The 13,213-nt window shown below is 46.0% G+C and overlaps 1 protein-coding gene across 1 annotated transcript in view; it reads right to left on the bottom strand.

The window, feature by feature from the left end:
• The window catches only part of YTHDC2 (YTH N6-methyladenosine RNA binding protein C2), a 288,686-nt gene that overhangs the window by 264,713 nt on the left and 10,760 nt on the right, over positions 1-13,213 (bottom strand). Inside the window, exon 4 of the mRNA XM_082243691.1 lies at positions 8,197-8,396. Within this exon, the coding sequence (XP_082099817.1) occupies positions 8,197-8,396 (200 nt within the window). The remainder of the gene's footprint in view (positions 1-8,196; positions 8,397-13,213) is intronic.

The following is a 13,213-nucleotide window of genomic DNA, read 5'->3' as shown; positions in this document are numbered from 1 at the left end:
ACCACTGAAACGGGTGAGGGCGCCCCTTCAGGTCGAGGCGGACTGAGCCGCCGTGCCAGTGTGGGCGGCTTTTGACTTGCCCGCCCAAGGCTTCTTCTGGCCACCAGAGGCCTTGAAGGACTTACCTTTGTCTTGTGCCTTAAAGGCACGAAAGGACCCTTGGTTAGGTTTAAAGGAGGGACCCCGCTTACCGCGGAAAGATTTTCCCCTGGACACCTGGGGCAACAGAGTGCTCTTGCCCCCCAGTGATCCCCTTAACCAGTTCATCCAGAGAGTCCCCAAAAAGACGACTCCCCGCATAAGGGATGTCAGACATCGTCTTCTTGGAAGACTGGTCGGCCGACCAGCTTTTCAACCAAACGATGCAACGAATCGTAACTGCGACTGCAAAAAGTCGTGCGACTAAAGGGGCCTCATCCAAGGCCGCGTCACACAGGTACAAAACAGCCTGAGCTATTTGATACACCATCTCCAGCGCAACAGGGGAGGCGGAGTCAGCAATAAGAGTGCGCTTAAGGGCCTTGGTCCACTCCACAACAGCCTGAGAGACCATCACCGAAGCTCACACTGGTTTCAGCAAGGAACCCGCTACTAGGTAGCTGTGGCGGGTAAGAGTTTCCACCCGCCTATCCGCCAGGTCTTTAACCACTTCCATACTGCGTCATGTTAAATGACGTCGGCAAAGCGGTTGTGAGGATCCGGGCAGCCGTCATATGACGTCACCCGGATCTCCCCTCTACTGCGCGCCCCCGGGGGTGAGGCTCGTCCCTCGGACATAGCCCATCCCTGATCAAGGGGATCAATAGAAATTGGCTGTTTACCACGTGATCGGCTGTGTCAATCACAGCCGATCACATGAGCGGCTCCGGCACGAGCCGCTCGTTCTCTCTGCAATGCGCGCCCCCGGGGGCGCGCAGAGCAGCGATCGGGGACGAGGCTCGTCCCTCGGACAGAGTCGATCCCCGATCTAGGTAAAGAGCCAATGAAATTGGCTCTTTACCACGTGACCGGCTGTGTCCAATCACAGCCGGTCACAAATGTCAACAGAGAACACGGTAACTAGCTGTCACCGTGTTCTCCTCCTCACACACTGATCCTGTGTGAGGAAGAGAGTGTGGTAACAGCTAGTTACCAATCATAGTGCACCCCAAACACACTGATTGCCCCCCCCCCCAATAAAGAGCACCTGTCACCAGCCCATCAGGTACTCTGATGACGGGTACTCCGGTACTCTGATGACGGGTACTCCGGTACTCTGATGACGGGTACTCCGGTACTCTGATGACGGGTACTCCGGTACTCTGATGACGGGTACTCCGGTACTTTGAGTACCTGTCAATGGAGTACCCGTCATCAGAGTACCTGAGTACCTGTCACCTACCCATCAGAGTACCCGAGTACCTTCCACCTGCTCATCAGAGTACCTGACGCCTGAAGTACCCGAGTACTTGCCGCCTGCTCATCAGTACCCATCACTACTCATCAGTACTCATCAGTACCTATCACGTATCAGTACTGATCATCAGTACCCATCAGTACAGTATGACCTATCAGTACTACTCATCAGTACTTATCACCTGCCTGTCACCTGTCACCTGCCTATCGGAGTACTCGAGTACCTGCCACTTGCTCATCAGTACCAGAGTACCTGTCACCTGCCCAACAAAGTACCCGAGTACCTATCACCCTTCATACAGCCACCATGTCCAAGTCCAAGTCCAAAAAGGTTTATATACGTCCTCCGTTTAAACCTAAATACCGGTGTTATGGCAGCAGATAGCTGCCATAACCCTGGTATTTTTTTAAACGGTGGACGGTTGGCTTTCCGATAAGGGTGGTCCCAGCGGCGGATTCGCCGTGGGATCACCCTTCCGGGATGGCGGAAGAGGCGCCCCCCCTCCCGCCACGTTCCGGTCCTTTTCCCAGCTTACCGGACCCGCCGGGAGCGGGGAAAACGATCCGGTCCCAGATCCTCACAGACAGGATGTCGAGTGAGGGCAAGCTTGCCCTCACTTGACTCTATGGTCTTGGAGGACCGGAGCTACGGAAAATGTTGCCTAGCAACCGGTTTAAAAGGTCCTTTTTTTTTTTTTTCCATTTTATATAATAATTTTTTTTTTTTTTTTCTATCTTTTAGTGTACTTGTGAGATCTGAGGACTTTTTGACCCCAGATCTCACAAAAAAGAAGAGGTCCTGTCGTGCCTATTTCTATTACGAGGAATGTTTACATTCCTTTTAAATAGAAATAAAAATGATCAATTTTTTTTTTTTTTTTTTTAAACGGTGTAAAAATAAAAAATAATAAATAAAATAAATAGTAAAAAAAAAAAAAAAAAAAAAATTAAAGCGCCCTGTCCCCGTGAGCTCGCGCGCAGAAGCGAACGCATACAGAAACCCCGCCCACATATGTAAACGGTGTTCAAACCACACATGTGAGGTATCGCCGCGATCGTTAGAGCAAGGGGAATAATTTGCGCCCTAGACCTCCTCTGTAACTCAAAGATGGCAACCTGTAGAAATTTTTAAATTGTCGCCTATGGGGATTTTTAAGTACCAAAGTTTGTCGCCATTCCGTGAGCGTGCACTATTTTGAAGCATGACATGTTGGGTATCTATTTACTCGGCGTAACATTATCTTTCACATTATGGAAAAAAATTGGGCTAACTTTACTGGTTTCTTATTTTTTAATTTAAAAAAGTGAATTTTTTCCAAAAAAATTGCGTTTGGAAGACCGCTGCGCAAATATGGTGTGATAAAAAATATTGCAATAATCTCCATTTTATTCTCTAGGGTCTCTGCTAAAAAAAAAATATATAATGTTTGGGGGTTCTAAGCAGTTTTCTAGCAAAACAACTGATTTTAGCTTGTAAACACCAAATGTCAAAAATAGGCCTAGGCAAGTGGCTTGGATTTTGGGCCCCTCTATATGGCTAGGCTGTGAAAAAGTCTCACACATGTGGTATTGCCATACTCAGGAGGAGTGGCAGAATGTATTTTGGGGTGTCATTTTTGCTGTGTACATGCTATGTGTTAGGAATATCCTATAAATTGACAACTTTGTGTAAAAAAAAAAAAAGTTTTCATTTTTTTCCCACATTTTCCAAAAACCTGTGGAAAAAAATGATATGTTCAAACGACCCATAATGCCTCATAGAATATACGTTGGAGTGTTTGCTTTCCAAAATGGGGTCATTTTGTGGACTTTTCCATTGTATTGGTGCTCTAGGGCCTTGAAAAGTGTGATAGGTAGTAAGAAAGTTTTATGTGTATTTATGCTCCTAGAACGCCTGAAGGTGCTTCTTGGACGTGGAGTCTCTTTTTGTGGCCAGGCTGTGTAAAAGTCTCACACATGTGGTATCGCCATACTCGGAAGGAGTAGCAGAAGGTATTTTTGGGTGTAATTTTTGCTGTGTACATGCTATGTGTTAGAAATAGCTTATAAATTGACAACTTTGTGGGAAAAAAAAAGAAAAAAAAAATTTTTCGTCTTAATTTTCCCAAGAATTGTGGGAAAAAATTACAACTTCAAAAAACCCACCATGCCTCTTACTAAATACCTTGGACTGTCTACTTTACAAAAAGGGGTCATTTGGGCGGTATTTGTACTGTCCTGACATTTCAGGGCCTCAAGAAAGGAGATAGGCCGTCAGTACATCTGGTGTGATCAATTTTCAGTAATTGGTACCATAGCTTCTAGACTCAATAACTTTCACACAGACTAAATAATATACACTAATGTGGGTTAATTTTACCAGAGACATGTAGCAGTATACATTTTGGCCCAAATGTATGAAGAAAAATAAATTTTTTGCAAAATTTTATAATTGAAACTAAAAAAAGTGTTTTTTTTTCAAAATTTTTGCTCTTTTTTTGCATATATCACGAAAAAAAAAACCCCAGTTATGATCAAATACCACCAAAAGAAAGCTCTATTTGTGTGAAAAAAATGATAAAAATTTTGTTTGGTTACAGTGTAGCATGACTGAGCAATTGTCATTCAAATTGTGAGAGTGCTGAAAGCTGAAAATTGGTCTGGGCAGGAAGGGTGTCTAACTGCTCTGTATGGAATTGGTTAAACACCGGAGAATCCTGCGCGGGCATTAAAGTGGCTTTATTTAACCTGGACACAGTGTGGTCCACCTTAGGAGCCGCAGTCCATCGAGAATCCACCAGATCTGCAAAGGGATAACGGTACTGAAACCTGTTAGGCACCACAAAATTAAGTTTTAAATGACGCCATTGTTCATTCACGGTATCGTTAAACTCTGCGGGACAAGGAAAAACCTGACCCGATTTTTGGGCTTTGGGGGTCCCAAAGGAAGACCGCTTACCCAACAAGTGGGGCTCATCTAAATTTAAAGTGTCCTTAACAGAGCTAATAAGCGCAGACACTGCAGCACGTTCCCGTGCTGATGCGGAGGGGGAATCCTCCTCCTCCACATCCGACTGAGAGGACTGAGACCCTTCAGGGGGTACGCTGTCCATGGCAACCAAATCTGGCTCTGAATCAGAAGACTGAGAGGGCATAGGCCTTTTCTTAGAAGCCCGGTCAGACATCAACAAATCCACTTTTGACGCTAAAGTCAAGAGTGCAGCAGTAAGTGAGACTATAGCAGAGGATTCAGGAGTACCTGAACCTTCCACCAGATCTGGGGGGAATTTGCTATCCTGGGACTCCATAATAGCAATCTCAATTTTAAATTACGCTGGCCCATTAAATCGGCGATTTCCGCGGTCCAAACCGCAACGAAGAGCAAGTCCTGTGCTACAGTAAACTGCAAAAAAATGAATGCTAGCAGGAATGCAGGCCAGGAAACACAAAAGCCCCCCACAGCGAGCTATACTTGCACCACACTGCTGAATCTTTCTGCATGTGAAAGAAAGAGGAAGTGACCTCACACCTCTAGAGGCAGACACAACCTGAGCCACAAAAAAATGGTTGCCAATGCAAGTCTATGGGGAAAGCTCTGGGAAAATGGCCGCTGTCCACATAAGGACATTGTGCCCACACTAAAGATGGCGCCCAATCGGTGCCTACAGCATTGCAGAAAACTGCCCACACCTAAAATGGGCGGCCGGGCGGTTTTGCGCCGATTGCAGCCCCCACACACCATGTACTGTACCCCAAATAGGTGCACAAGCACCCCAGGGACATAGTAGATCCCCGCACCCCCCCCCTACAGCGGCGGAACCTCTACATCGCCCCCGCAGGGACCGGGAAGGGACACAGGGACCGCACCTACAGACATGAGGGGGACATCACAGAACCCATGCCGAACTGCCATCCCCATAAAACAGAGAGCCCACATACACACCCCGACAGACAATGTCAGAGAGAGGGGTAGCATGGTACTCACCGGTCCAGCGAAAACGTGGGTACTGCTCTGACAGGAAGCCTCCCACTCTGGGTGGTGGTGCTGCCAGCCGAAGGGGACGTTAGCAACACGCGGCGTACCGCAGTTGAGACATCCCAGCGAAGATAGCAACTTCGCAGGCTCGACCCTGAGGTCAGGGACATGGTCGTTTGAGAGGCCTGGGAGTACACATAACCTGCTAACACTCGATGGCAGGCTGGGATTCCATAAGGCTCTAGAATAACCAGTGCGATTCCCAGCTCCGCAAACGCTGTAGTCATCCGAAGCCGACTAACAGGAACAAATAAAAAGCTATCTTTTTAAAAGAAAAAACACTTTTCAAGAGAGAAAAAATAAAAAGAAGAAAAAGGCTGAGACCGCAGCCCCAGCCAGGTAAAAGCCAGCCTACTCCTAAGCTAGGCAGCAGCGAACTGAATTGGGAATGAGGCTAGCTGGGGGTATTGGACCAGAGGGACAGCCCCCTGTAGGTGTGTCTATGCAAAGTTTTTGTGGTTATTCTAACAAAATCTTCAGCCTAGCTTACTCCTATGGAGAAGGCCAATACCCAGACGTGCAGATTGTATGAGTGGGCGGCGACTGTCACAAGAGGACGTAAGAGAAATGGGATTTTTGACCTACCGTAAAATCCATCTCTCTGATTTTCATTGATGGACGCAGCTCTTCATCTTCATAATTGTAGGGTTATGCTGCCCCCTACAGGAGTAGGACACTAGGCAGAAAAAAGCTTGAGCACTCCTATGGGACAGTCCCTGGGAGTACACTCCCACTTCCCGCTATAGGTATTCAGTTTTGGAACAAGCAGCATCAGAAGGAAAAAAAAACTCCAAAGAGGGGTGAGTGATGTGTCCGTCAATGAACATTACAGAAATAGATTTTACGGTAAGCCAAAAATTTCGAAGGATAACTGGCATCCACGTTGGCCGATTCAGACCCTGAATCAGAAGAGACAAAGGGAAGCAGGTAAAGGCAGGGGAAGGGGAGCCCGTTTGCCCAGACAACAAGGACTCCAGGACCGCCATCAGTGCAGCCAGTTGTGAGGCCCCGGCATTCTCTGAGAGTGGATCAGGTGGTGAAACGTGTTTCAGTGACTCCATGAAAAGAGGGAATCTGCACCACAAGTATAAAAAAGTACACTGTAAGGGCTCTTTCACACGGTCCGTCTCCGTAGGCGCATCCGTGTTGCTCAGGGGGGATCGATCCGCTCTCATCAGATCCGATCCGATTACTGAACGGATGGAAAATCCGTCCAGATTTCAAGCACAGGATCGGATGCGGATGGCAGCGGGTGTCAGCGGAGGTGTCTCCGCTGACACCCGCTGCCCCATAGAGCTGCATGGAGGATCCGATCAGATCCGCCTAAAAAACTGACAGGCGGATCTGATCGGATCGCCCGTGTGAAAGACCCCTAAAAGGGACACCCCACCACGCTGTTCGCACCACAAGGCTAAGCACAGCACTACCGCTGTATAGCAGCAAGAGGGAGAGGGAGCCCCAGGCACTCAACACCACCGGAAAGCTCACAGTAGGCTTCTGCACAGAGGTCAGTAAAAGGCATGTCTGGCTATTAGCACTAGAGGCCGAGGACTTCCCACCACCGAAACACCGCCCATTTGAGCTCCAAAAACATGGCCGCTGCCATTTTTAATGGGAAACTATAACAAAATGGCCGTTGAGACTACACAAACATGGCTGTTGATCTGTAGCAAACCAAGTTACCAGAATATGGCGGTGCCACATGACTCCCGGGGGGGGGGGGCCCAGAGAGGAGCCCCCCACCAGGCTCACCCCCCCCCCCTCAAGAAGCAATCGGTTTTGGGTTCTGGTGGCAAAGCCTCCCCCACCCCCAGTGCCGAATCCCAATTTAGCTAAGAGAGAGGTATGTCCTCATGGAGGGGGGGGGGGGTGAGCAGATGGGGACACAGACCTCAGAGACCACTGAGCTGGGGGGAGGGGAGACGCGATTGGGGAGGAGAACCCGGGGGCCTAACCCTCCCAGGGTCCCACGTCTGCCCCAAAACCCGCCAGGGGTAGAGGGGGGACAGCTACTTAACACACCAGGAACAGGATGGGCACCGCTCCAGACAGGACACTGCTCCATCGTAATGTGGGTGCTGTCGGCCAGGAGGAAACGCTGCGGCTCAGGCTGAAGCGAGTTCGTGCGAGGGGTTTAACTCGCAGGCCAGCCCCCGTCCAGTGGAGCTATGTCGCAGCCAACCTAGCCTGGAGCTGTGGTTTGCACGCGCTCGCTGGCTGGATCCTAAGAATCTAGACTGTCCAGTTCGTCGCCAAGTAACAGCAGTTGATAGTAAATTCTCACAGGAACAAAATAAAATTAAGGGAAAAAAAAAGTGCACTTAAAAAGACAACAAAAAAAAAAAATTGCTAACACCAGAGATCCCAGCAAGGAACCCTACTCCTGACTAGGCAGGAAAAAAAAAAAAAAAAAAACTGATTACCTATAGCAGGAAGTGGAAGTATACCCCCAGGGACTGGCCTATAGGCATGCCCAAGCTTATCTCTGCCAAGTGTCCTATCACTGAAGGGGGCAGCATAACCCTACAGTCATGAAGATGAAGAGCTGTGTCCATCAATGAACAAAAGAGAAAATATATTTTTTCTATCTATTTGATAGTGAGGTTAGTATGCATGAGGCCAGTGATGATAGATAAAATGATAATTAAAGATAAAAAGTACATATGCAGCAATATTATACTTTCCTTTTTGGTTTAAAACTCCTACGTTCACACACAATCCGACATGCGTTTCTCCCAGCTTCAATCAATTTCTTTATAATACATAAATAAATGAACATGGGTCACCTGGGTGGTTTTTCCTGATCCAGTTTCTCCCACAACCAGCACAATATTATTTTCTTTTATAATGTTGATAATTTCTTCACGTTTTTCATAAACTGGTAAGGATTGTCGAAAGCTATCAAACTCGGATTCTCCTCTCTTTACCGGGACTTGGGGAATGCCATTGCTCAGACGACCACTGGACCTGCTCATTTCGTGTTTTTCTTCAGAATACAAAATATGATAAGGATTACTGATGGTGCCAATTTTCGTTGAACTTAACATATCCTCTAAAAGGCAAATTCCAGCCAAATAGCTGAATACACAATTCAAGTACAAATATAATAGCCTTTATACGACAATAGATTTAAATATTAACACTCTTGATATCCACTCATCCTTGCTGTGCTGACAACACAGATGTTATGAAGATGTTGTGCCCCATCCCTACCTCTAACCTGTTCTTTCATCTACTATATTACGTCCACCCCCCCCCCCCCCTGCGTGGTGTTGGAGGGGCGGAACACAGGGGGAAATAAAGAAATAAATAAAAAAACACACACACACAGTAATCGGTCAGGATTACTGTATGAAACCATTTCACCTCAGTTTTGTCCCTAGTGATTTGTCCAGTGCCCTGCCTGCACTTTTAGTGTTCTTTCTGCCTGGAAACTTGAGAACGCCCATGTCATCCAAAAAGCGTTCCTTTAGGTCAAAAGCAGTTTGAGACCAGCTAGAAAACAGCGATAGTGAATTGGAATTACTTGAAGAATTGAGCAATAGGGATTCGTGGGGAAATTTGTCAAAACACTGAACGTAATGACAGCGAGGAATCTGCGACTGAGCTCGGTGATGTGTGAACTTGGTGCTCTACTGACTGCGGTATGGATCAGGCAGCGCCCCCAAGATTACCATTTACTGGAGCACCGGGTATGAAAGTAGACGTTGAACCTGACAACCCCTTGGCATACTTACAACTATTTCTGACCGATGAGGTTATTGAAAAAATAGTTATGGATACAAACCAGTACAAAAAGAGCAACAAAATGGCTACTCTGCATCGGAAGTTTTCAAGAAGCAGAAAGTGGGAACCAGTGACCAAAGAGGACATTTGGAAATTTCTGGGCCCAATAATACTTCAGGGAGTGTTGGGGAAACCCCTGCAGAAGTGGTATTGGACAACTAATACATTACTTGCCACTCCATTCTTTGGCACGGTCATGTCAGAGTACAGATTTTCTCTATCATGAAATATTTACACTTCGAAAACACAAAGAATTGGATGAAACTACTCATCCAGCACCAAAACTAAAGACAATTTGCGAAGTATCTCAAATGATTCTAAAGAATTTCCTAAAGGAGCTATGTGCCAGAAAGAGATATCAGCATAGATGAAAGTCTAATGGCCTACAAGGGAAGGCTCAGCTGGGTACAATACATTGCATCAAAGAGGACACGATTTAGCATAAAATCCTACATGCTATGCAAATCGTCAACTGGCTAAATTTGGAATTCAGTCATATACTGGAAAAGGAACAAAATTCAAAATCAGGACTATTGTGCAACTACCGACAGCTTTTATAGGTCTCCTGAACCTTACGAGTTTCTTCTGCAAAACAAAAACAGATGCCTATGGAACCATTCTGGCTAACCAGCACGACATGCCACCAACATTTGGCAATAACAAGCTGAAGACTGGAGAAATGGTTGCCTGGAAGAAAGGCAAAATGATAGCACTGCGATGGCGTGACAAGAAAGATGTGTGCCTAATGAGTACAGTTCATAATACCTCAACTTTTATGGTGCGCATAAAAGGTGGGAAAGAAATTGTAAAAGCAACAAGTAGTGATGGACTAGAAAAACACCATGGTAGGGGTTGACAAAGCCAAACAAACAAATGACATTCTACCCAGCAATGAGGAAACAGCAAAAGTAGTACTACAAGAAGATCTTCGGACATCTTGTGCAATGCCTACATTCTGCTGAAAAAAAAGAAGTAGCGACAAGCCTGTGATTCATTCTGACTTCATTTGGAAAGTTGCCGAAAGTATCTTTGTGAACCACCAAACACCATCAATGACTGAATAGAGCTGGATGTAGAGCTGTTGGCATTGCCATCCCGACACGCCTGACTGGTCGTCACTTCATGGACTACATCCCACCAACCGAGAAAAAGACAGCGAAGCAAGATGACAGCGGAAGGAAAATAAGAGGAAACCAGGTTCTTTTATCCCGATGACTTCGGACTTTGTACAGCCCATGTTTACTGTTTCAAAACTTTTCATACCCAGGATGTTTACTGAACAGTACCTAGTGCAGTGTCTAGTATTTACAGTGATAAGTAATATTGCACCCGTTTGGACAAATTTCAGTGTTTTTGGTTTGATTACATTATTGAATAAATTGGATTATAATTTAGGATTTTGTGTTTCAAACTATATATCATACCCGGAATTTGTCTTCTAGACTCTTGTTTGGACAGATTTAAGTGAGTTATTCCTAAGAATTACAGGTCTGCAATATAAACAACAGATTTCCATGCAAAACAATGTACCGCTTTGACATTCAAAAATACTGACATAATCAGACCGCCAGGGAGGCTAATTGGTCAGGTGAGTAGTTAGGCTGCATCCTGAATGCATTATTTGTTTAAATATCAGGAAATACAGTGCAGCACACATACAGCTCTGTACACCGTCCATACATGTCAGTAAGTGCCTGAGAACATGTGAATGTGTGAGTAGCAATGCCTCATGGGACATGCAGCTTGCTATTGGGGCACTCGGAAGGCAGGAGGAGCCAGAAGCGTCAGTGGGAGGACACCAGAAGAGAAGAATCAGGACTGCTCTGTGCAAAACCATTACACAGAACAGGTAAGTATAACATGTTTGTTGTGTTAAAAAAAAAAAAAAAAAAAAAAAACACTAACCACTTCAATACAGGGCACTTTCACCCTCTTCCTGCCCAGGCCAATTTTCAGCTTTTAACGCTGTTGCATCTTGAATGACAATTGAGCGGTCATGCAACACTGTACCTAAACCAAATTGATGTCATTTTTTTCCCATAAATAGAGCTTTCTTTTGGTGGTATTTGATCACCGCAAGGTTTTTTCTTTTTTGCTAAACAAATAAAAACAGACCGAAAAGTTTGAAAAAAAAGTTTGTTTATGTTATAAAATATTGTAAATAAATATGTTTTTCCCCGCACTGATGAGTACTAATGAGGCCGCACTGACAGGCACTGATGAGGCCCTAAAAAGGTAGCACTGATATGCAGCATTGATGGGCATTAATAGGCGGCACTGGTGGGCAGCACTAATGAGGAGGGCACTAACAGGCTCCCTGAGCACTGATTGGCATCCCTGGTGGCCATGGGTGGGCAATCCCTGGTGGCCATGGATGGGCAATCCCTGGTGGCCATGGATGGGCAATCCCTGGTGGCTCTGGTGGCATCCCCCCCCCCCAGGATCTGCACTGGTAACCAATGCTCTGATTACCAGCACAGACCCCCGTCAGAAGAGCCGCTGATGGGCTCTCCTCTACTCGCGCCTGTCAGACGGGAACTGAAGAAAGCCCATCAACGGCACTTCCTATTTACTATGTGACCAGCTGTGATTGGACACAGCAGATCACATAGTAAAGAGCCTAGGTCAAAGGCTCTTTACTGGGATCGGAGATGCGGTGTGTGTGAGGGACACACCGCACCACTGAGCGCCGGCGCGCAGAGCACCCTATCCTGCTGGACGTCATAGGACGCCCAGTCAGGATAGAGCAACCACTTTGCGGCCGTCATTTTGCTATATGAGGGGCGGAAAGTGGTTAAAGACAGTGCAGGGAAGATCAGCATCTGAACCCAGAGAAGGTGGAGGCTGATATACTGGAGGTAATAGAAGGCATTACAATTACATTTAAAGTAAACTTTAAAATAAATAATTTATTATTTTAATATGAAAGATTTATATATCTCCCTTCCACTCTTAATACAGCTTCATGCCTGAATCCTAGTTAAAATGCGCATATATCCTACTTCTGGGTGTATTTATTAATATAGGATATACGTAATCTATATTATTATTTTAACTGTTTCACAGTATAAATGAACCCCTTAGAGCAGCGTTTTTCAACCTGTATGCCGCGGCACACTGGTGTGCCGGGAAGAGTCCCCAGGTGTGCCGTGGCAAAATTACCCCATCTGATCTACAAACTGTGTTGGCCACTCAGTTAAGCCTTGTTACAGCGGTTCTGGTCCGCTGTCTAAAGCTCACTTCCCGCTGCCACAGGCATTTGGGAAGCTGTGCGGGCCGTCCGATCGCTAGGGGCGGGTCAAGCGTACGCACAGCTTTCTGGGATGTGCAAGACGCAGGTCCCAGGAGACGCTGGCTGGCGCGCTTTTCCCCGAGGGGAGGTGAAGCAGAGCATGAGGAGAGGAGAGGAGGAAGAACAGGGAGGAGGCTTTTCAGTGGCTGCATATGAGCTCCTCTGAGCTGCATGAGGTACAGCAATTGTACCTGTAATTTACCTGCATGTTTTTGTTTTAGGTATAATTGCAGGCATGGTGATTGTTTTTTTTTTTTTAATGCAATATAAATATACATAAGATATGTTGGTTATTATTATTATTAATGGTAATAGTAACTATATTTCTTTAATGGTAACTGCACTTCTTTTTATTTTGTATTCCGCTTGCACATTGCTCTGCTGCAGTTTGGCCGCAGTGCATGTGTAGCGCAGGGTACCCGCGGTTTTCATATGCATTACCTCCAGTTTCCTATAGACTTCTATTATGTCCCTCATTTTTGGTGTGCTTTCAGAAAATGTAGGACATAATAGAAGTTAATGAGAAAAAGCAGGTAACGCACATGAAAAGTGCAGGTACCCTGCGCTACACCTGCACTGCAGCGAGTCATAGTTAAATATACGTTCCGGCTCTGAAATGGTTTATCAGGGTTATGGCTAAAGATATCAGCCATAACCTCAGTATTGTTTTTTACAGCCCACGGCTGGCTTTCTAATGAAAGGGTTCCAAGCTGCACATGAGCCAC

The sequence above is a fragment of the Pelophylax lessonae genome (assembly GCF_965119305.1).
Source record: "Pelophylax lessonae genome assembly, chromosome: 1".
Lineage (NCBI taxonomy): Eukaryota > Metazoa > Chordata > Amphibia > Anura > Ranidae > Pelophylax > Pelophylax lessonae.
Note: the sequence above shows the minus strand (reverse complement) of the source record. Positions and strands in the feature narration are given on the sequence as shown.